Source organism: Leucopleurus acutus (genome assembly GCF_964270905.1).
Source record: "Leucopleurus acutus genome assembly, chromosome: 2".
NCBI classification, from domain to species: Eukaryota; Metazoa; Chordata; class Mammalia; order Artiodactyla; family Delphinidae; genus Leucopleurus; species Leucopleurus acutus.
The window spans coordinates 49,108,141-49,129,426 of record NC_139143.1 but is presented as its reverse complement, the minus strand read 5'-3'; the positions used below and the strand labels follow the sequence as shown (position 1 = coordinate 49,129,426).

Genomic DNA, 21,286 nt, shown 5'->3' with positions numbered 1-21,286 from the left:
AGACATGGGTTCGTGCCCCGGTCTGGGAAGATCCCACATGCCGCGGAGCGCCTGGGCCCGTGCGCCACAACTACTGAGCCTGTGCTCTCAACTAGAGAAAGCCCACGTGCAGCAATGAAAACTGCCCAGTGCAGCCAAAAATTAATTAATTAATTGTAAAAAAGGAAAAGCTTTTTTTTTTAAAAAAAAAAAAAAGTAAAAACAGACTTGGGTCCATCACCCCAAAGCTATTTATTCTGTGTGTTTATTACTAATATAATTCATGTCTACCATGATTATGAATGATGTATTTACATTAAGCACAATTCCAAACACAGAGAGAGAGAAAGAGAGAGAGAGAGAAACTGAAGCAGTAGAATTCTGTCAACACACTAACACAGCAACCATCTGTTAACACTGTCCTTTGAATCCAAGGGACCCAAATCATGTGGTAGGGCTGGGAGCTTCACCTTAGCTGTGAAGTCCTACTTTCATGTCATAGGGCAGTTCTGGAAGGAAGCTCTGTAATGGCCAGTTCTAACTACTTACAGATTTCCTACTAGTCCTACACAGGAAGTCATTCTTGTGTCTCACCTGCATGAGTTCCTGTTATGAGGCCAGGGGGCTGGTGAGTTGAAATCCAGTTCCAGGGAGTGATGTCATCTTGACTGAGCTATGATCCTGCTGACCTGCTCCCCATCCCAGTGTTGTTGCAGCACTTCAGCTGGGTTTCAGGTTATAAGGGGACCAAAAAGGAAAATGGGGGAGTAGGATAATAGAAAAAGCAAAAATGCTTGCACATTTCCTTTGTGTCACTAAAGCATTTTCTGCTTCCATTTAATTTGATGGGCAGACCTGGCCAATGGCAGCTGGAAGCTGTACAGATGCTCTTGGAGTAGGGATAGGCTCTCACACAGATCTCAAAAATACAAAGAATTAAAACATACAGAAAACTTTCATTATGTTGTGGCTCCTAACTTGAAAATGGTGACTTATTCTTTCTTCTTTGGATAAAGTTGAAAGAACAGACATTAACTTAAAATTTTGTAAATTGTTGTAAACAATGCATGACTACAGGAGCTATCTTAGCGACAGAAGGAAATAACGAATACAAATGTTTGGAGATGTATAAATATTCATGTTCTTTCTACACAACGTCAAGTAGATTTGGAGGTCAAGTCTGGAAATCCTGTCAATACATTATAAAATAGGATTGCCATTCAATCCCATTTAGATGAGATCCTTTGGTTCTTAGGATACTAAGGCATAAAACTAAAATGAAGTCAAGCATAATAAGAAGCAGAAATTGTTAACATTCCAAAATGAAAGGAAGAGAGGCCTTTGGAAAAAAAGAAAAAAAATTTTAAGCAATTAAATGAAAGAGAGATTTAAATTTTTACTACGTTTATTTCACATGATTCTTTAGTTCTTATTAAGTTGATACAATTTGAGGAAATAAATACTCCCTTCCCTTTTTTGTTGCATATGTATTAATAGGGGTAGGAAGAACAGAACATGAGAGAATAGACAAAGGGTGTAGAAAGTGAAAAAATAAAGATGAAGAGAGAGAGAGCGAAAGAGAGAGTGTTCATATGAACCCTTCTGTTAGCAGTATCAACCAACAAAGTACACAGTTGACAACATGAAGTGTTTTCTTCTCACGTGGACTTCAGAAAGAATGACTATGGGACCATATTCGACATACATTAATTATATAGCATTGTGGTTCAGTTTTCCTATCAGACATGACGTGTATTTTCTTTTTTTCTCACTTTTTAAGCTCCACAGATGACATTATTCATGAAGCACTTTTAGTATATTATTCAGCAAATATTAATTTGATCATATTAAACCAATCCTGGTTAGCAGAAAGCACTGTCAGCTGCCATGTAAAGGTCCTCCTTTCAAGTAACACTTCATTCTACACTTGGAGCTTCGTATCAGAGGAAGGTCTTGAAGGGCATTCCTCTTTTAGTTGGGTTTACAACTCACCTGCAACACTAAGTGCAGATAAAATAAAGATCACACCTCAGTTAAAGGTTTGTACATAACAGCCCCTTGCAAATGTAGCCAATATCTTGTCCAGACAGTAACTGTAAAGGAATTGTTCTCTCTCAGGCTTTTTCTTTCTCCATTTCCTCTAAAGATCTTCATCCCAATGCTTGGTGCCCCATAACTGAGTGTAAGGCAGAGCTACCTCTGTGCTGGAGACGCTTGTCATAGAGAAGATCAGAACGTGTGCAGAGAACCCTGCATTATGTTCATCTCATTAGTTCTGCCCAATCCACAGGGGTAAAAAATGGATGAGATTTGATATCTTCAACACCAGCAACTCCAGCACCAAGACGCTCCACGGGGTTGAACTGTAAGAGCTAAAAAAGAAGGATTTAGTGAAGAGTGGGAATCCAACTAAAGAATCAAAGGAAAAGAAAAATATATGAAAGGAAAGAACTTCTAAATTCGACCCCAGTAACAAATGGACTTGACTGACAGCCAACTGACTATATTTCCTTGAAAGGGAATTATGTCTATGATACCACTCTAGCTGTGGGGTGGTGGGGACTTTTCAACTGATTTGAAATATGACCTTGAGTAACTCACTTTGTTTCTCATCCTCATATAGTACAATAGGATAGTTACACCTATCAATTTCCTACTCCAAAAGTACAATTATGACATTAATTAGATATTGCACCAAATTCTGAGAGATCCAGTTACTCCTTTCATGATGAGAAAGTTTGGGAGGCGCAATAAGTCTTTCAACCCCTAGTGAATTATATATGCACCAGGTCTAAACTTTACCTAAGGTCTGAATAAGCCAATTCATATTCCAGAATTGCTTTCTTTGAAATAGCTGACTCACATGGGACAATTTGATACAATGAGTGAAATGTGTTTCGACTTCTTCACTAATAGGAATCAGGTATAAAATAAGTTAATAAATGTTACACACAATAGGATTGTTAAGTGTGGGAAAATAAAAGTAGTCATATACAATTATAGAGGACCCTGGGCATACTGAAAGAATGTGTTAAGACATTCATGTATCCCCAAATTTTTGTTTTAACAGCTTTACTGCGGGATAATTTATACAGCATAAAATTTATCTGCTGTAAGTATACAACTTTATGATTCTTAGTAAATTTAAAGAGTTGTGCAATTTTCACCACAATTCAGTTTTAGAACACTTTGATCATCCTAAAAAGTTTCCTCATCCTGTTTGCAGTTAATCCACATTTCCATCTCCAGCCCTAGGCAACCACTGATTTGTTTTCTATCTCTATAAACTTGCCCTTTCTGGATATTTCGTATAAATGAAATCATAAAAATATGTTGTCTTTTGCAGCTGCCTTCTTTCACTTAGCATAATGTTTTTGAGATTCATCCGTGTTGTAGCACGTATCAACAGTCTGTTCCTTTTTACTTCTGAACAGCATTCCACTATTTGGATATAACACATCTTGTTAATATATTCACCAGTTAATGGACATATGGACTTTCCAGGTTGTGGCTATAATTAATAGTATATATGACTTCCTGCAGACACATATTTTCATTTCTCTTAAGGACATTCCTAGGAGTGGGACTGGTGGGTCTTGTGTTAAGTATTTCTCTTAAGGACATTCCTAGGAGTGGGACTGGTGGGTCTTGTGTTAAGTTTATGTTTAGCTTTTTAAGAAACTACCAAACTTTTCTAAAGTATCTGTACCATTTTACGTTCCCGCCAGCAACGTATGAGAATTCCAGTTTCTCTACACCCTCGTCGATAATTGATACTGTCTTTTTTATTACAGCCCTTCTAGTGGGTATTAGTGGTATCTTATTATGGTTTTAATTTATATTCCCTAATGACTAGTGATAGTGAGCATCTTTTCATGTACTTCTTAGCCATTTATAAAGCCTCCTTGGTGAACCTTTGCCCATTTTTATACTGAGCTGTTTGCTTACTGAGTTAAAAGGTTCTTTACACATTCTGAAAACAAATCTTTTATCAGTTGCATGATGTGCATATATTTTGTCCCAGTCTGTGGCTTGTCTTTTCATTCTTTTACTGGTATCTTTTGAAGTGCAAAAGTTTTTAATTTTAATGAAGCCCACTTTATCATTTTTTTTCTTTTATGGATCATGTTTTGGTGTCATACCTAATAATTCTTTTCCTAACCCAAGGTCATGAAGATTTTCTCCAATATTTTTCCTACGATTTTACAGTTTTAGCTCCCACATATAGGTTTATGAGCTATTTTGAGTTAATTTTTGCATATGATATGAATTTAGGGTCTTAGTTTATTTTGGTTTTAGCATGTGAATATTTGATTTTCCCAGCACCATTTTTTTTTAACATCCTTATTGGAGTATAATTGCTTTACAATGGTGTGCTAGTTTCTCTTTTATAACAAAGTGAATCAGCCATACATACACATATGCTCCCATATCTCCTCCCTCCCCAGCACCATTTGTTGAAAAGATTATTTTTTCATCATCGAATTATCTTGGCACCTTTACGGAAAATCCATTGACCATAAATGTAAGAGTTTATTTCTGAACTCTCAATTCCATTCCATTGATCTATATTGCTTATCTTTGCTCTAATACCACAGTAATTAAGTAGTTACTGTAGCTTTATACTGACTGGAAATTGGGAGTGTAAGTACTCCTTCTTTGTTCTCTTTCAAAATTGTTTTGGATACTGTAGGTCCCTTGCCTTTTCATTTTTTTTTTTTTTTTTTTTTTTTTTGCGGTACACGAGCCTCACACTGTTGTGGCCTCTCCCATTGCAGAGCACAGGCTCTGGACGCACAGGCTCAGCGGCCATGGCTCACAGGCCCAGCCGCTCCGCAGCATGTGGAATCTTCCAGGACCGGGGCACGAACCCGTGTCCCCTGCATCGACAGGCAGACTCTCAACCACTGCGCCACCAGGGAAGCCCTCATATTCATTTTGAAGTCACTAAAGTTTTCCCAATTTTGCTGATCTTTTCAAAGAACCAACTTGTGATTTAATTTTTCTCTTATTTTTCTCTTCTATCCAATGAAGATTTTCTCTTTCATTGATTTCTGCTTGCTTTCTTTCTTCTGCTTGCTTTGGATTTATTTTGCCTTTTACAGTTTCTTTTTCTACCTTCCTCAGTTACAAGGTGAGATTTTTATTTGAGACCATTCTTTTCCTATACAGATGTCTAAAGCCATAAATTTTCCCCAAGAACTGATGTAGCTGCATCCTATAAATTTTGATATATCATGTGTTTGTTTTCATTCCATTAAAAACAATTTCTGGTTTCTCTTGGCATTTCTTCTTTGACTCAGGTTATTTAGAAGTATGTTGTTTAATTTCCATATATCTGGTATGGATTCACCAGATCTCTTTCTGTTGATGATTTCTAATAAAAAGTTGTTATGGTCAGAGTATGCTGTATAATTTCAATCCTTTTAAATACTGAAAGTTGTTTTATGGCATAGCAAATGATCTATCATGGGGAATGTTCCATGTGCATGTGATAAGACTGTATTCTGCAATCATTTTTCTATATATGTCAGAGTTGTTTGATAATGTTGTTCAAGTCTTCTCTATATCCTTGCTGATTTTCTATTAATTATCAAGAATGGGGTATTGAAGCCTCCATTTATTATTATTGTATTATCTATTATTTCAATTCAATCAGACTTTGCTTCATATGTTTTGAAGCTGTTATTAGAGCATATACATTTATAATTATTATATCTTTCTATGTATTGATCCTCTCATCATTATACAACATCTTAGTCCCTGGTAATTCTCTTGTCTCCACATCTATTTTGTCTGATATTTAATAAAACCATTTCACCTCTCTTATGGTCACTGTTTGCATGATTTATCTTTTCCCACCCTTTTTCTTTTAACCTATTTGTGTTTTTAATTTAAGTGTGTCTCATGCACACAGATAGTTGGATCTCTTTCTTATCCAGTTAACAATCTTTGCCTTTTGTTTGGCATGTTTAGACATTCACACTGAATGTAATTATTGACACAGTAGGTTTACGTTTGGTAATTTGCTACTTGTTTTCTACCTCTACTGTCTTTTTTCATTCCCTTTTACTGCCTTCTTCTGTGTCAAATACTTCTTACTGTACTATTTCAGTTCCTCTATTAATTTTCCTTTACTATTTTTTTTAGTGGTTGCTGTCAAGATTATAATATGCTTCTTAATTTATCACAATCTACTTCAGATTAATTCCAGTGAAATGCAGAAATTTTGCTCCACTATAGTTCCATTCCTTCTGTCCTCCTTTGTCTTTTACTGTCATTAAATACTATATGTTACATCCATATAGGTTATAAACCTACCAGCACAGTGTTACAAGTATTGCTTCGTACAACCTTATGTCTTTTGAAAGAAGTTGAGCAGAGAAATGAGAAAAAACATATTTAGTCTTTTCTATTAACTCATATTTATCATTCCAGAACTTTTCATTTCCTCCTATGAATCTGAGTCACTATCTGGTAACTTGCAGCTGAAGGACTTCTTGTATTATTTCTTGTAAGACAACTCTGCTAACAATGAATTCTCTGTCTTTACTTGGAAATTTCTTAATTTCATTTTCATTTTTGAAAGATAATTTTGCTGGATATAGAAATCTTGGCTGACAGTTACTTCCTTTCAACACTTTAAATATGTCATTCCACTGTCTTCTGTCTTCCTTTTTTTTATTTAACATCTTTATTGGAGTATAATTGCTTTACAATGGTGTGTTAGTTTCTGCTTTATAACAAAGTAAATCAGTTATACATATACAAATGTTCCCATATCTCTTCCCTTTTACGTCTCCCTCCCTCCCACCCTCCCTATCCCACCCATCTACGTGGTCACAAACCACCGAGCTGTTCTCCCTGTGCTATGTGGCTGCTTCCCACTAGCTATCTATTTTACGTTTGGTAGTATATATATGTCCATGCCACTCTCTCACTTTGTCACAGCTTACCCTTCCTCCTACCCATATCCTCAAGTCCATTCTCTAATAGGTCTGTGTCTTTATTCCTATCTTACCCCTAGGAGCTTCATGACCTTTTTTTTTTTTCCTTAGATTCCATATATATGTGTTAGCATACGGTATTTGTTTTTCTCTTTCTGACTTACTTCACTCTGTATGACAGACTCTAGGTCCATCCACCTCACTACAAATAACTCAATTTCATTTCTTTTTATGGCTGAGTAATATTCCATTGTATATATGTGCCACATCTTCTTTATCCATTCATCTGTTGATGGACACTTAGGTTGCTTCTATGTCCTATCTATTGTAAATAGAGCTGCAGTGAACATTTTGGTACATGACTCTTTTTGAATTATGGATTTCTCAGCATATATGCCCAGTAGTGGGATTGCTGGTCGTATGGTAATTCTACTTTTAGTTTTCAAGGAACCTCCATACTGTTCTCCACAGTGGCTGTATCAATTTACATTCCCACCAACAGTGCAAGAGGGTTCCCTTTCCTCCGCACCCTCTCCAGGATTTATTGTTTGTAGATTTTTTGATGATGGCCATTCTGACCGTTGTGAGATGATATCTCATTGTAGTTTTGATTTGCATTTCTCTAATGATTAATGATGTTGAGCATTCTTTCATGTGTTTGTTGGCAATCTGTATATCTTCTTTGGAGAAATGTCTGTTTAGGTCTTCTGCCCATTTTTGGATTGGGCTGTTTGTTTTTTTGTTATTGAGCTGCTTGTAAATTTTGGAGATTAATCCTTTGTCAGTTTCTTCATGTGCAAATATTTTCTCCCATTCTGAGGGTTGTCTTTTTGTCTTGTTTATGGTTTCCTTTGCTGTGCAAAAGCTTTGAAGTTTCATTAGGTCTCATTTGTTTATTTTTGTTTTTATTTCCATTTCTCTAGGAGGTGGGTCAAAAAGGATCTTGCTGTGATTTATGTCATAGAGTGTTCCGCCTATGTTTTCCTCTAAGAGTTTGACAGTGTCTGGCCTTACATTTAGGTCTTTAATCCATTTTGAGTTTATTCTTGTGTATGGTGTTAGGGAGTGTTCTAATTTCATACTTTTCCATGTAGCTGTCCAGTTTTCCCAGCACCACTTATTGAAGAGGCTGTCTTTTCTCCACTGTATATTCTTCCCTCCTTTATCAAAGATAAGGTGACCATACGTGCATGGGTTTAACTCTGGGCTTTCTATCCTGTTCCATTGATCTATATTTCGGTTTTTGTGCCAGTACCATACTGTCTTGATTACTGTAGCTTTGTAGTATAGTCTGAAGGCCAGGAGCCTGATTCCTCCAGCTCCATTTTTCATTCTCAAGATTGCTTTGGCTATTGAGGGTCTTTTGTGTTTCCATACAAATTGTGAAATTTTTTGTTCTAGTTCTGTGAAAAATGGCAGTGGTAGTTTGAAATGGATTGCATTGAATCTGTATATTGCTTTGGGTAGTAGAGTCATTTTCACAATGTTGATTCTTCCAATCCAAGAACAAAGTATATCTCTATATCTCTATTTCTGCAGTGTCAGTTGTTACTTCTCCTTTTTCATTTCTAATTCTATTGATTTGAGTCTTCTCCCTTTTTTTCTTGATGAGTCTGGCTAATGGTTTATCAATTTTGTTTATCTTCTCAAAGAACAGCTTTTAGTTTTATTGATCTTTGCTATCATTTCCTTCATTTCTTTTTCATTTATTTCTGATCTGATCTTGATGACTTCTTTCTTTCTGCAAACTCTGCGGGTTTTTTGTTCTTCTTTCTCTAACTGCTTTAGGTGCAAGGTTAGGTTGTTTATTCGAGATGTTTCCTGTTTCTTAAGGTAGGATTGTATTGCTATAAACTTCCCTCTTAGAACTGCTTTTGCTGCATCCCATAGGTTCTGGGTCATTGTGTTTTCATTGTCATTTGTTTCTAGGTATTTTTTGATTTCCTCTTTGATTTCTTCAGTGATCACTTCATTATTAAGTAGTGTATTGTTTAGCCTCCATGTGTTTGTATGTTTTACAGATCTTTTCCTGTAATTGATATCTAGCCTCATAGCGTTGTGGTCGGAAAAGATACATGATATGATTTCAATTTTCTTAAATTTACCAAGGCTTGACTTGTGACCCAAGATATCTATCCTGGAGAATGTTCCATGAGCACTTGAAAAAAATGTGTATTCTGTTGTTTTTGGATGGAATGTCCTATAAATATCAGTAAGTCCATCTTGTTTAATGTATCATTTAAAGCTTGTGTTTCCTTATTTATTTTCATTTTGGATGATGTGTCCATTGGTGAAACTGGGGTGTTAAAGTCCCCTTCTATGATTGTGTTACTGTCGATTTCCCCTGTTAACAGTTGTTAGTATTTGCCTTATGTATTGAGGTGCTCCTATGTTGGGTGCATAAATATTTACAACTGTTATATCTTCTTCTTGGATCAATCCCTTGATCATTATGTAGTGTCCTTCTTTGTGTCTTATAATAGTCTTTATTTTAAAGTCTAGTTTGTCTGATATGAGAACTGCTACTCCAGCTTCCTTTTGATTTCCATTTGCATGGAATAACTTTTTCTATCCCCTCACTTTCAGTTTGTATGTGTCCCTAGGTCTCAAGTGGGTCTCTTGTAGACAGCATATACACGGGTCTTGTTTTTGTATCCATTCAGCCAGTCTGTGTCTTTTGGTGGAAGCATTTAATCCATTTACATTTAAGGTAATTATCGATATGTATGTTCCTATTCCCATTTTCTTAATTATTTTGGGTTTGTTATTGTAGGTCTTTTCCTTCTCTTGTGTTTCTTGCCTAGAGAAGTTCCTTTAGCATTTGTTGTAAAGCTGGTTTGGTGGTGCTGAACTCTCTCAGCTTTTGCTTGTCTGTAAAGGTTTAATTTCTCCATCAAATCTGAATGAGATCCTTGCTGGGAAGAGTAATCTTGGTTGTAGGTTTTTCTCCTTCATCACTTTAAACATGTCCTGCCACTCCCTTCTGGCTTGCAGTTTCTGCTGAAAGATCAGCTGTTAACCTTATAGGGATTCCCTTGTGTGTTATTTGTTGTTTTCCCTTCCTGCATTTAATATGCTTTCTTTGTATTTAATTTTTGATAGTTCGATTAATATGTGTCTTGGCATGTTTCTCCTTGGATTTATCCTGTATGGGACTCTCTGTGCTTCCTGGACTTGATTAACTATTTCCTTTCCCATATTAGGGTAGTTTTCAACTATAATCTCTTCAACTATTTTCTCAGTCCCTTTCTTTTTCTCTTCTTCTTCTGGGACCCCTATAATTCAAATGTTGGTGCATTTAATGTTGTCTCAGAGGTCTCTGAGACTGTCCTCAGTTCTTTTCATTCTTTTATCTTTATTCTGCTCTGCAGTAGTTATTTCCACTATTTTATCTTCCAGGTCACTTATCCATTCTTCTGCCTCAGTTATTCTGCTACTGATCCCTTCTAGAGTATTTTTAATTTCATTTATTGTGTTGTTCATCATTGCTTGTTTCCTCTTTAGTTCTTCTATGTCCTTGTTAAATGTGTCTTGCATTTTCTCTATTCTATTTCCAAGATTTTGGGTCATCTTTACTATCATTATTCTGAATTCTTTTTCAGGTAGACTGCCTATTTCCTCTTCATTTGTTAGGTCCGGTGGGTTTTACCTTGCTCCTTCATCTGCTGTGTGTTTTTCTGTCTTCTCATTTTGCTTATCTTACTGTGTTTGGGGTCTCCTTTTCACAAGCTGCAGGTTCGTAGTTCCCGTGGTTTTTGGTGTCTATCCCCAGTGGCTAAGGTTGGTTCAGTGGGTTGTGTAGGCTTCCTGGTGGAGGGGACTAGTGTCTGTGTTCTGGTGGATGAGGCTGGATCTTGTCTTTCTCATGGGCAGGTCCACGTCTGGTGGTGTGTTTTGGGGTGTCTGTGGCCTTATTATGATTTTATGCAGCCTGTCTGCTAATGGATGGGGCTGTGTTCCTGTCTTCGTAGTTGTTCGGCATAGGGTGTCCAGCACTGTAGCTTGCTGGTTGTTGAGTGAAGCTGGGTCTTGGTGTTGAGGTGGAGATATCTGGGAAATTTTCACCGTTTGATATTACGTGGAGCTGGGAGGTCTCTTGTGGACCAGTGTCCTGAAGTTTCCTGTCCCACCTCAGAGGCACAGCACTGACTCCTGGCTGGAGCACCAAGAGTCTTTCATCCACAGAGCTTGGAAGAAAAGAAAGAAAAGAAAGAGAAAGAAAGAAAGAAAGGAAGGAAGGAAGGAAGAAGGAAGGAAGGAAGGAAGGAAGGAAGGAAGGAAGGAAGGAAGGAAAGAAGAAAGAAAGAAAGAAAGAAAGAAAGAAAGAAAGAAAGAAAGAAAGAAAGAAAGAAAGAAAAGAAAGAAAGAAAGAAAGAAAGAAAAAGGATAAAATCAAATCAAATAAAGTAAGATAAAATAAAGTTATTAAAATAAAAATAATTATTATGAAAAAAAATTTTTAAAGAAAAAAGAACAGACGGACAGAATCCTAGGACAAATGGTGAAAGCAAAGCTATACACACAAAATCTCACACAGAAGCATACACATACACACTCACAAAAAGAGGAAAAGGGGAAAAAATAATATATCTTGCTCCCAAAGTCCACCTCCTCAATTTGGGATGATTTGTTGTCTATTCAGGATTCCACAGATGCAGGGTACATCAAGTTGATTGTGGGCCTTTCATCCTCTGCTTCTGAGGCTGCTGGGAGAGATTTCCCTTTCTGTTCTTTGTTCGCACAGCTCCTGGGGTTCGGATTTGGATTTGGCCCCGCCTCTGCGTGTAGGTCGCCTGAGGGCGTCTGTTCTTTGCTCAGACAGGACAGGGTTAGAGAAGCAGCTGATTCGGGGGCTCTGGCTCACTCAGGCCGAGGAGGGACGGGTACGGATGCGGGGCGAGCCTGCAGCAGCAGAGGCCAGCATGACATTGCACCAGACTGAGGCACACCGTGCGTTTTCCCAGGGAAGTTGTCCCTGGATCATGGGACCCTGGCAGTGGCAGGCTGCACAGGTTCCCAGGAGGGGAGGTGTGGAGAGTGACCCGTGCGCGTACACAGGCTTCATGGGGGCGGCAGTAGCAGCCTTAGCATCCCAGGCCTGTCTCTGGGGTCCGCGTTGATAGCCGCGGCTCGCGCCCGCCTCTGGAGCTCCCTTAAGCAGCGCTCTTAATCCCCTCTCCTCTCGCACCAGGAAACAAAGAGGGAAGAAAAACTCTCTGGCCTCTTTGGCAGCTTCAGACTTTTTCCCGGACTCCATCCCGGCCAGCTGTGGTGCACTAGCCCCCTTCAGGCTGTGTTCACGCAGCCAACCCTAGTCCTCTCCCTGGGATCCGACCTCCGAAGCCCGAGCCTCAGCTCCCAGCCCTGCCCGCCCTGGCGGGTGAGCAGACAAGCCTCTTGGGCTGGTGAGTGCTGGTGGCACCGATTCTCTGTGCGGGAATCTCGCCGCTCTGCCCTCCGCACCCCTGTTGATGCACTCTCCTCCGTGGCTCCGAAGCTTCCCCGCTCCGCCACCCGCAGTCTCCGCCTGCAAAGGGGCTTCCTAGTGTGTGGAAACCTTTCCTCCTTCACGGCTCCCTCCCAGAGGTGCAGATCCCATCCCTATTCTTTTGTCTCTGTTTTTTCTTTTTTCTTTTGCCCTACCCAGGTACATGGGGAGTTTCTTGCCTTTTGGGAGGTCTGAGGTCTTATGCCAGCGTTCAGTCGGTGTTCTATAGGAGCAGTTCCACGTGTAGGTGTACTTCTGATGTATCTGTGGGGAGGAAGGTGATCTCCGCGTCGTACTCTTCCGCCATCTTCTCCTACCTCTCTTCCATTGTTTTTGATGAGAAGTCAGACATCACAATGTTCCCTTGGATACAATGAGTTGTTTTTCTTTGGCTCCTTTTCCTCTTTGTTTTTGTCTTTCAACAACTGGACTACAATATCTCTATGTGGATCTCTTTGTATTCGTCCACATAAGGTCCACTAAGCTTCTTGGATGCATCTCAATGTTCTTCATCAAATTTAGGATTTTCAGCCATTGTTTCTTAAACATTTTTTGCTGCCCCTTTCCATATGTCCTCTTTTTGGAACTCCCATTATATGTATATTGGTATATTTAATATCATTTTACAGGTCTCTTTATCCCTGTTCATTTTTCTTCAAATTTTTAAATCTGTTTTTCAGATTGGATAATTTACTATCATGTTGAGATGCTCCAGTGAATTTTTTTTCCCCTACTTAATTCTTCACTTCAATTATTGTACTTTTCAACTTGAGACTTTCTATTTGGTTCTTTTTTTCATTTTAATATAATTTCTATCTCCTTATTGAGAATCTCTATTTGTTGATTCATTATTGTTTTATTTTCCTTTAATTCTTTATACATGATTTCCTTTAATTCTTTGAACATATTTATAATAACTGCTTTGAAGTCTTCTTTAAACCCCAAATTCTGGGGACACTCAGAGTAATTTCTATTGACTGTTTTTTTCCCTGCCTATGGATCATACTATCTTGTTTCTGTGGATATCTTACAATATTTTGCTGAAAATGAGACATTTTAGATAATATATTTTAGTGACTCTGGAGTCTTATTTTTTTCTCAAGAAGGCTGTTATCAATTGCTGTTGGTTGGTTTATTCTTTGATAACTTGTTCAGCTAGATCTGTAAATCTGCTTCCCCCACCCCACTGTAACAAGCAGAAGTTGATATCTTTTCTCATTTTTTTTTCTTTTTTAAGAAAAAAGTTTTAAGTTTTCCTTTTTTAAGCTTGGTTTCCTAAGGGTCACCACTGTGTCTGCATAGCTTAGTGGTCAACCAGTGACTGAAAAGGGGTTGCATTCAAATACCTTAGCTACTAAAGCTTCCATCCTATGCCAGTGGGCAGAACACATTCAAAATTTAGGCCACTTTCAAGTCTGTCCTTGTATTTACTTTCCACTGAGATCTTTCCCTGCACATGCATACAGCCTCAGTGCTGGTCTTCATGGCCTACCTCAACCTGGGAGAACCTTCACACCTGGCCAAGCAGGGAAGAGAGAATGCAAGTAGCCCCAGGCAAGAATGCCACATAGTCCCACAATTCTTTCCCAAAGTTCAGCTATTTTTCAAGCATAAGTACTTTCCAGATTGTTGCATCCCTCTGATCAATTTCCAGAGCACAAAGATGGTTATTTTTGCCAATGCTGTCCAACTTTATAACTTCTTTTTTTTTGAAGAGAATTTTCCAACTTTCTCATATGGCTACAGCCATTCAAATTTGAGAATATTCCTATAGCATACAATTTTTTCTACAGAATTTAGTCAACTGCAACTGAAATATGTGGATGATTACATTAATGGTTCTATACCTATAGGAAATCCCACTATTCAAATCAAACCTAAACTTTTATTTCTCCTTTTTCCTTTATTTCTATATTTCTATTATTCACTAATAATTAATCATTTATATAAAAGCATCAGTTGATTTCCTATTACGTGCCAATCCACTACTTTTTAGACCTTTTCAACCTGTATCACCAGCAGTTGTGTCACTCTCATGTTAGCAGCCCTATACTATAATTCAACTATATGCTTCATCAAATTATAAATTACTACATGTCGTGAGCTTTCAATGCTGCCCTATCAACCATAATAATACAAAACATTTATGTGATGCTTACTGTGTGCCAGGCATTATTCTAATTGCTTAACATAGGTTAATTCACTGAACTCACAACAACTCTATGAATAGTTACTATAAATATCTGTTTTATAGATGAGAAAACAGAGACTCAAAGAAATTAAATAACCTGTTTAAGATCATATAGGTAGTAGGTAGCAAGGATATGATCTGAATTCAGGTACTCAGTCTCCAGAATCCCTGTTCTTAATCACAACATTACACTGCTTTATGAGTGCGTGATCTGCAAATGCCAAGAATCTATTACTTCACTTTGCTATCACCAAATCCACAAGGGGAGTGAAGCATATACTGCAAAAGACTGTACTCACAGTCTTTTCACTTGAAATTACTGTATCTAGCATTCAAAATGACTACTTTTTATTAAAGTGAACTGCTCAAAGAATTTTTATATAAGAAGTTGCTAAACTGTCTTAAGAGAAAAGCTGCTACAAACAGCATAAGCATATCTTAAACATATCAAATCCATTTTCAAAATCAGACAAGTCATGTCCACTGATTGAAATGTGGAAGGCATTAAACATCTGAATATAAATCTAAAATATCAAACATTAGTAAGAATTAACTATAACTATAGCATGTTTTTTAATATTTCAGGAAACATATAAACATGTAAGTTCTTTCTTTCTTGTTAAAATTGGCTTTCCTGCCCCCATTCTTTCCAAAGCATGACCTCATTATGAAATTCCAATAAAAGTTCATATTTTGACTTTTACTAAAGTCAATTTACCTTAGTTCATGGACTCTTCTATAATTTTGCAAGTGTAAATCTACAGGCAAAAGTATAATTGTTTACCCATGACTGTCTTGCTTATTCTGCCATTTTAAATACTCTCCCAGGCTTTCTGAGAGATCACACAAAGATTCTATTGCTAAAAGAATGTGTCAGCCAGTGGCAAAACCAAGACAGTCACTGCCAACCTCCTTTCTCCTAAAGAACAGGCAATAAAGCTGAGCACTGGAGGCACAGAAATTTGTTTTGAAGGTCTTTTTCTCATATAATATCTTTCAACTGACAAAGCAATTGTGTCATAAAGAACTAAAAGTACACTGGGAAGTACAAACATCCATGCTGAGGATCTGTAAATATCTTTTTTTAAAACTGCATTTAAAATGTAACTATGTTTACTTTAGCACCATTCACTTGGACTGAGATGACTAAACCATGGGTACAGGGAATTATGAAATCTAGGAAGAAAGCAAGGAGCTGAAAAGACCAAAGGGGAAAATCTCCTCAAAGTGGAATAATTCTTTCCACATAAATCATTTTGTGATTTTTTAAAGTAACCTTTATGAACCATGCGGTAGTGGAAGAGGAAAGTCAAAATGACAAATTGCTAATCATGCCAAGAGACCCCTTTTCCCTTTCCTGATGATGTTTCCTCAACATGAGTGGTAGTTTCCTTAGGCAGGCCAATGACAGAATGCTGCTTTAACTATATAAGCTATACATATCTGTATTTGGGAACTTAACATATCTTAAGCTCAGACTCCTTTACAACATAAATTCTGATAGACAGGAGTAACAGACCTTTATTAATTAATGTGGGGAATTCTATTCTCAATATTATATAATAATGACTACTTCTTTAAGAAAGAGAAACAGAAAATAGCAGTTGCTAGCCTTCCTTAAATTAATAGCCAAAAAAATACTTTGAATTTACCTTGCTGTGCCACAACAAAGGATATGAAATCAAATGAGGAGCTGTCCTTTTTGCCCATTAGAATGAAATGTTTTATGTATCTTTGCATTACCTCTTATTCCTTTTACAAAGTGCTCAGGGTACTCTCATCTCACTATTTCCAACCTGATTATGTTTCTTTAGATTTTACAGAGTCTGGGCAAATTAATCTTCCTGAAGCACGACTCTGATCCTATCACTCTTGTGCACAAAAACTCCAAATCTCAATTTTTTACTGAATTAAATACTATCATTCTCCCCTGGTGTTCATGATAAGAGAGCCCCAACTTCTCTTTCCATTCTCATCTACTTACTATTACTCATCCCTATATTCATCCTTGTACTCTAGATAAACCAAACTTTTGATTTCCCAAATTGAGTCTTTCTGACTCCTTCCTTGCCTTTGTTCAAGCTTTTCATTCCACCCAGTTATTCTCCTACATCCAACCTTGCAAGCCAAAATTCTGGCTAAGCCTCCGCAAAAATAACACTCACTACACAAAAACTTTCCTAATACCACCACTGCATCAATTATTACACCTCTTTATCCTGATTCGCCGAAGTATTTTTTTAAACCTCTCTGATAGCCTTTATTAAATCCATCTGTGATATAATTATTTGTGAATCTCAAGTTTGTAGCTTATGACACTATGCCTTACATATATTCGTTGAATGGAACAAAAATCACTGCTCAAGAGAATACTAGGTAATACTCTTCTTAATATTTTCTCCCCTCCCCTTTTCTCTTTCTTTTTTTTTTTACAAATTTTGTTTTCCCTGATTTAAAAAATAATGCATGTTTCATTAAACAAAATTTTAGTTCTTCATCTTTTTCAAATAACTTTTCCCTTGATATTTTCCCAAAAGCATAGGGGATCACAGTCCTGACAATTCTTGCTGATTTGCTGTGAGCCTATCACACCTCAATGCTAACAACCCTCAGTGTACTCATCAAAACTCGCTCTTCAAAACTAGGTGAGCATTTTACACATGGCGAATCAATTTAAGGAGCTCACTAGAGTTCCAAGCCTACCTCTGGGATACTGAACTTTAATTATCAATAGTCTCTTTCTTCAAAGCCACCAGAAATACACCAACTGACACCAATATTCAAGGTTCATGAATGGATCTACAAGTGATCTAACTTGGCAAGATTTTCTACCACTTCTCTCCTACGTAGCCCATTCCTACGTTTACAAATATAGCCATTCGCCATATACTATCTCGAGACTAGCTCTAAGGAATAAACTCTTTAAAAAGTTTAAAAAAAAAAACGAAAAGAAAAGAACATAGCCATTCACATATGGTTACAAAATGTAATAGAGCAGCTCCAGACCAGCTGAAAGCAATACTTACATCTCACACCTACACAGACATATGGAATTGACTAAACATTAGCCTGGATTTAAAATAAATAATACCAACAAGCTTTACCTATTCTCTCTGACATCACCAATACTCAGATAATAGTAGAAGCCTAAAGATATACAGTACTAGTTCTGAATTTGTAATTAGTAAAGAGTCCTCCTTGTCTGAAACTAATTTCTTTAAGGTTTTGGAGCTGTGGGCTCTGCTAATTTGCATGGTTGATATACTTGGCCAATAGGTCAATTAAATTACCTGTTGAATGAGTGAGCGAGCCTCTTCAGAGACACATTCTGGCATGTTCAAAGTAGTGTGAGTATTTATTCCTGCTGGATGGCACTCAACCAGAGTCTGAAACAATCAATCAGGTACACTTCTTATCCCAAACAATATCATATTCTGTTCCGTCACAGGGTTTATGGACAGCAAATACAGAAAGCTCAACAACCACCTTAACTGGAGGTGCAGTAATCACCACAGTACCCTCTAAGCAGTTTAGGACAAGGGCTATGAGCCCACAGAACTCTAACTGAAATACAGGCAGTCATCAAAATCGCATCATAAACTTGGGCCACTCACCCTTTTCCCTTAGTTATAAAGAGAGTGGCTCATAATAGAAAAACTTCCATTATACCCAAAAACTAAAATGGGACTTGATATCTCAAATTTTTTAGTGTTCTTAAAAACCTTCAAAGTTGAAAAGTTGTTAATAATAATGCTTTATATATGTATAGCACTTTATGGTTTAAATGTATGTACAGGTGACTTGTGTATTCCACAACCATGTTAGGCGCTCAGTATTAACTACATATTTAAGGTAGATGACTACTTACAAAAGTATGACTGTTCATTTCCTCTGTTTTCATCCCAGGAGGCAATCTGCACAATACTCAATTAAAATCTATTAACTCTTAACCTCAAATATCTTACTTAAAAGTTATTGATCAGAGAGAGTATAAATTCTCTCTGATCAATAACTCTCCGTTAAGCCAGAACGGACAGGAAAAATTACAGTATTGAGAAAAAAGATAATATTACCTTTAATATCTACATGAATTTTCTAAAATGAGAATTCCCTCCTGGTTTCAGACAGGTATTTAAAACATACAGAGAATTTAAATCCTTACATGAACCTTACAGATTTAACTCTGTTGAAACTGACTCATAGAAAAAGAAGAGAAAGAGTGTGTAGTCTTATATCTCGCTATGGACTAACAGTGTGACATAACAGAATTTTACCATCAATTTATTCAATGTAATAGAAATCAACTTTTTAAAAAATTTGGAATCTTGATAAACATGCATTTTTCTACCCCCCCCCCACTTTTTGGTATCAAGGTTTTCTTAGTCCCTGACCTAAAAACTAAAGGCAAAGGCTAAATATTCTCAATTTGAAATCAAGGTAGCATCTGGATAAACTTAATAAACCTCCAGGTCACTGCTTACCTTGCCAGTGAGAAGCTCAAAGAGGACAGCACCCAAACTCCACCAGTCACAGGCTTCAGTTTCTTCCGTGATTGCTCCAACCTCTAAACACACCAAAAAAGGTTGATATTAACATTCCAAAGGTCAATTAAGCTCTCAAAATTAACATGTATTAGCAAGGTGACCTTTTTAATGCTGAGAGAGCACATACTAAATACTACTGGGTTTTCAAAATTCCTGAAAGTTACTTATCCTTTTGGTCACCTACTGTGGTTGCATTTTTTTATGCAGTCATATATTAAACTGAGACATTTGTTCTTTACTTGATAGAGGGACACCTTCAAGATGCTATACTTAAAAGTTACATGAATCTACTAGATGAACATTTTGATTAATTTTTCAAATTTGAGAATGTACAGCCAACCCTATCTCAGGGGTCATTTTTTGTTTTAGAAATAAAGACTCTAGGTTTCAGAAGGAACTTCAAAAATTATCTAAACCAGTATTAATTATCCTTTGAGTTACAGACTAGAAATCAGAGAGGTGAAATGCCTTGTCCAATGTCATATAGTAAATCAGAAGCAGAACTAGGACCTAGTTTATAGTTTGATCCCTCTCCTAAGTAATCAATTGTTTTCAACTAAAGAAGGAGGATGTGAAATGCAAATTTACCCATTTTATTATTCAGAAGTACAGATAGATATGGTGTTTTAAGCCACAACTGAAACTACTGGCTAAGATGAGGGCTTTTAGAATATCTCCAAACTACAGTTTTATCTGTGTTATCCCTATCTCTCACCAGCACAAGTTCCTAAAATGTAATATGAGTTTTCAGGTGTCATCCTTCAGTTTTCTTCACAAATCAGCAATAACTCCTCATTTCACCATTTTTGAGGCTTTTAGCTCTTAAGTCATGTTTGATGTCTTCTTGTCCTTTCCTAATGACATTCAATTAGTCACTAAGCCTGAATATATCTGCCCTTTCATTTCCATTAAACTGACAAAACACACTTACTATTTGTCTGCAGGTAGCCCAAAACTCACAACAATCATGTTGAAAAGGTTTTAAGTAGTTAGGTTGGAACTTGGACAATAATAAGTGGAAGTGGTGCTCAGGCACCCCAGCCTTTTAACCAATACTTAGTGAATTTACTGTGTTGGAGAACCAAAAAAACTCATAACACAGCTCCGAGTTTTAAGTCTTGAAGCAAAGGTCATATGGATAAGAAAAAGAAAAAAAGAGCCATTTCTATGCAAAATACTGAAATTACTCCACTTCAGCAACCTCCTTCCTTATCTCTGCACCTACTGTATTCTGGGCTTCACAAGGCCTATGTACAACTATACCCTTCACACCAGCTCCTACCCATCTTTCCTCCCCTTATTGTGCTACATGCCAAATCACAACCTCCATTCTCTAACTTAGCTGCTCTCAGCTAGGTGGTAAAAAGAAAACATAGATATTTAACTGACTCATATTATTGTGTGAATGACCAAAAGGCTTCCTCTGAGAGCCATCTGCATTCATAAAATAGCAGCTTGCTTGAAAAACTGAGAACTGTCTTACAATCTAACAATAGAGGTTTAATTATACATGTTTTGACACATGAATTCAATGAAATATTACTACATAAGCATTTTAAATGATGTATTCACACAAGGTTTAGGTATATAACTAAATGTCTGGATATATTAAATTTTAAAAAAACAAGCTATAAAACAATAGAATCTTAATTTTAAAAATACATATATTTTTAAAAGACTGGTGGGAAAATGCAACAAAATGTTTTAGTGCTTTGTCTCTGGGATGGTGAGATTTTTATTTTCATTCTTATACTTATTAACCTACACGAATATCTAAGTGGTACAATTTTAAATGTATAGCAAGATGGCATGAAAACATTCAGGCTTGTTGGAGCAGGAAAGATGAAGCTATATAGGCCAGTCCTCCCTAAGAGTCTGTTTGCCTATAGTTTCCTCTACAACTTTACACTTGATCTTAGCCAAAAGGCCAAGAAGCAATGCTCTAAAACTTTAATGTATCGTATATTAGAGACAGCAGTGGACTAGGAATCAGAAGTCCTGGGTTAAGAGCCTTGAGGAATTCACTTGATCTCATCCATAACACGAGGGTGAGATCTGAGGACCTCTAGGTTAAATTTAGCTCTATAATCTACGATTCTGATACTTAAGGATTCCCTAAAACAGTGATTTTCTTGAA

The 21,286-nt window shown here is 37.0% G+C and overlaps 1 protein-coding gene across 4 annotated transcripts in view; it reads right to left on the bottom strand.

Annotated features, from left to right (window-relative positions):
- Positions 1-1,410: 1,410 nt before the first annotated feature.
- RPS6KC1 (ribosomal protein S6 kinase C1) overlaps positions 1,411-21,286 on the bottom strand; it is a 218,935-nt gene continuing 199,059 nt past the window's right edge. For all 4 annotated transcript variants that reach the window (XM_082832641.1, XM_082832642.1, XM_082832643.1 and 1 more), the window contains 3 exons: positions 19,087-19,169; positions 17,896-17,991; positions 1,411-2,351 (listed from right to left, as the gene is read on the bottom strand). In XM_082832641.1, coding sequence (XP_082688767.1) covers positions 2,241-2,351; positions 17,896-17,991; positions 19,087-19,169 — 290 coding nt within the window. In that variant the 3' untranslated portion in view covers positions 1,411-2,240. The remainder of the gene's footprint in view (positions 2,352-17,895; positions 17,992-19,086; positions 19,170-21,286) is intronic.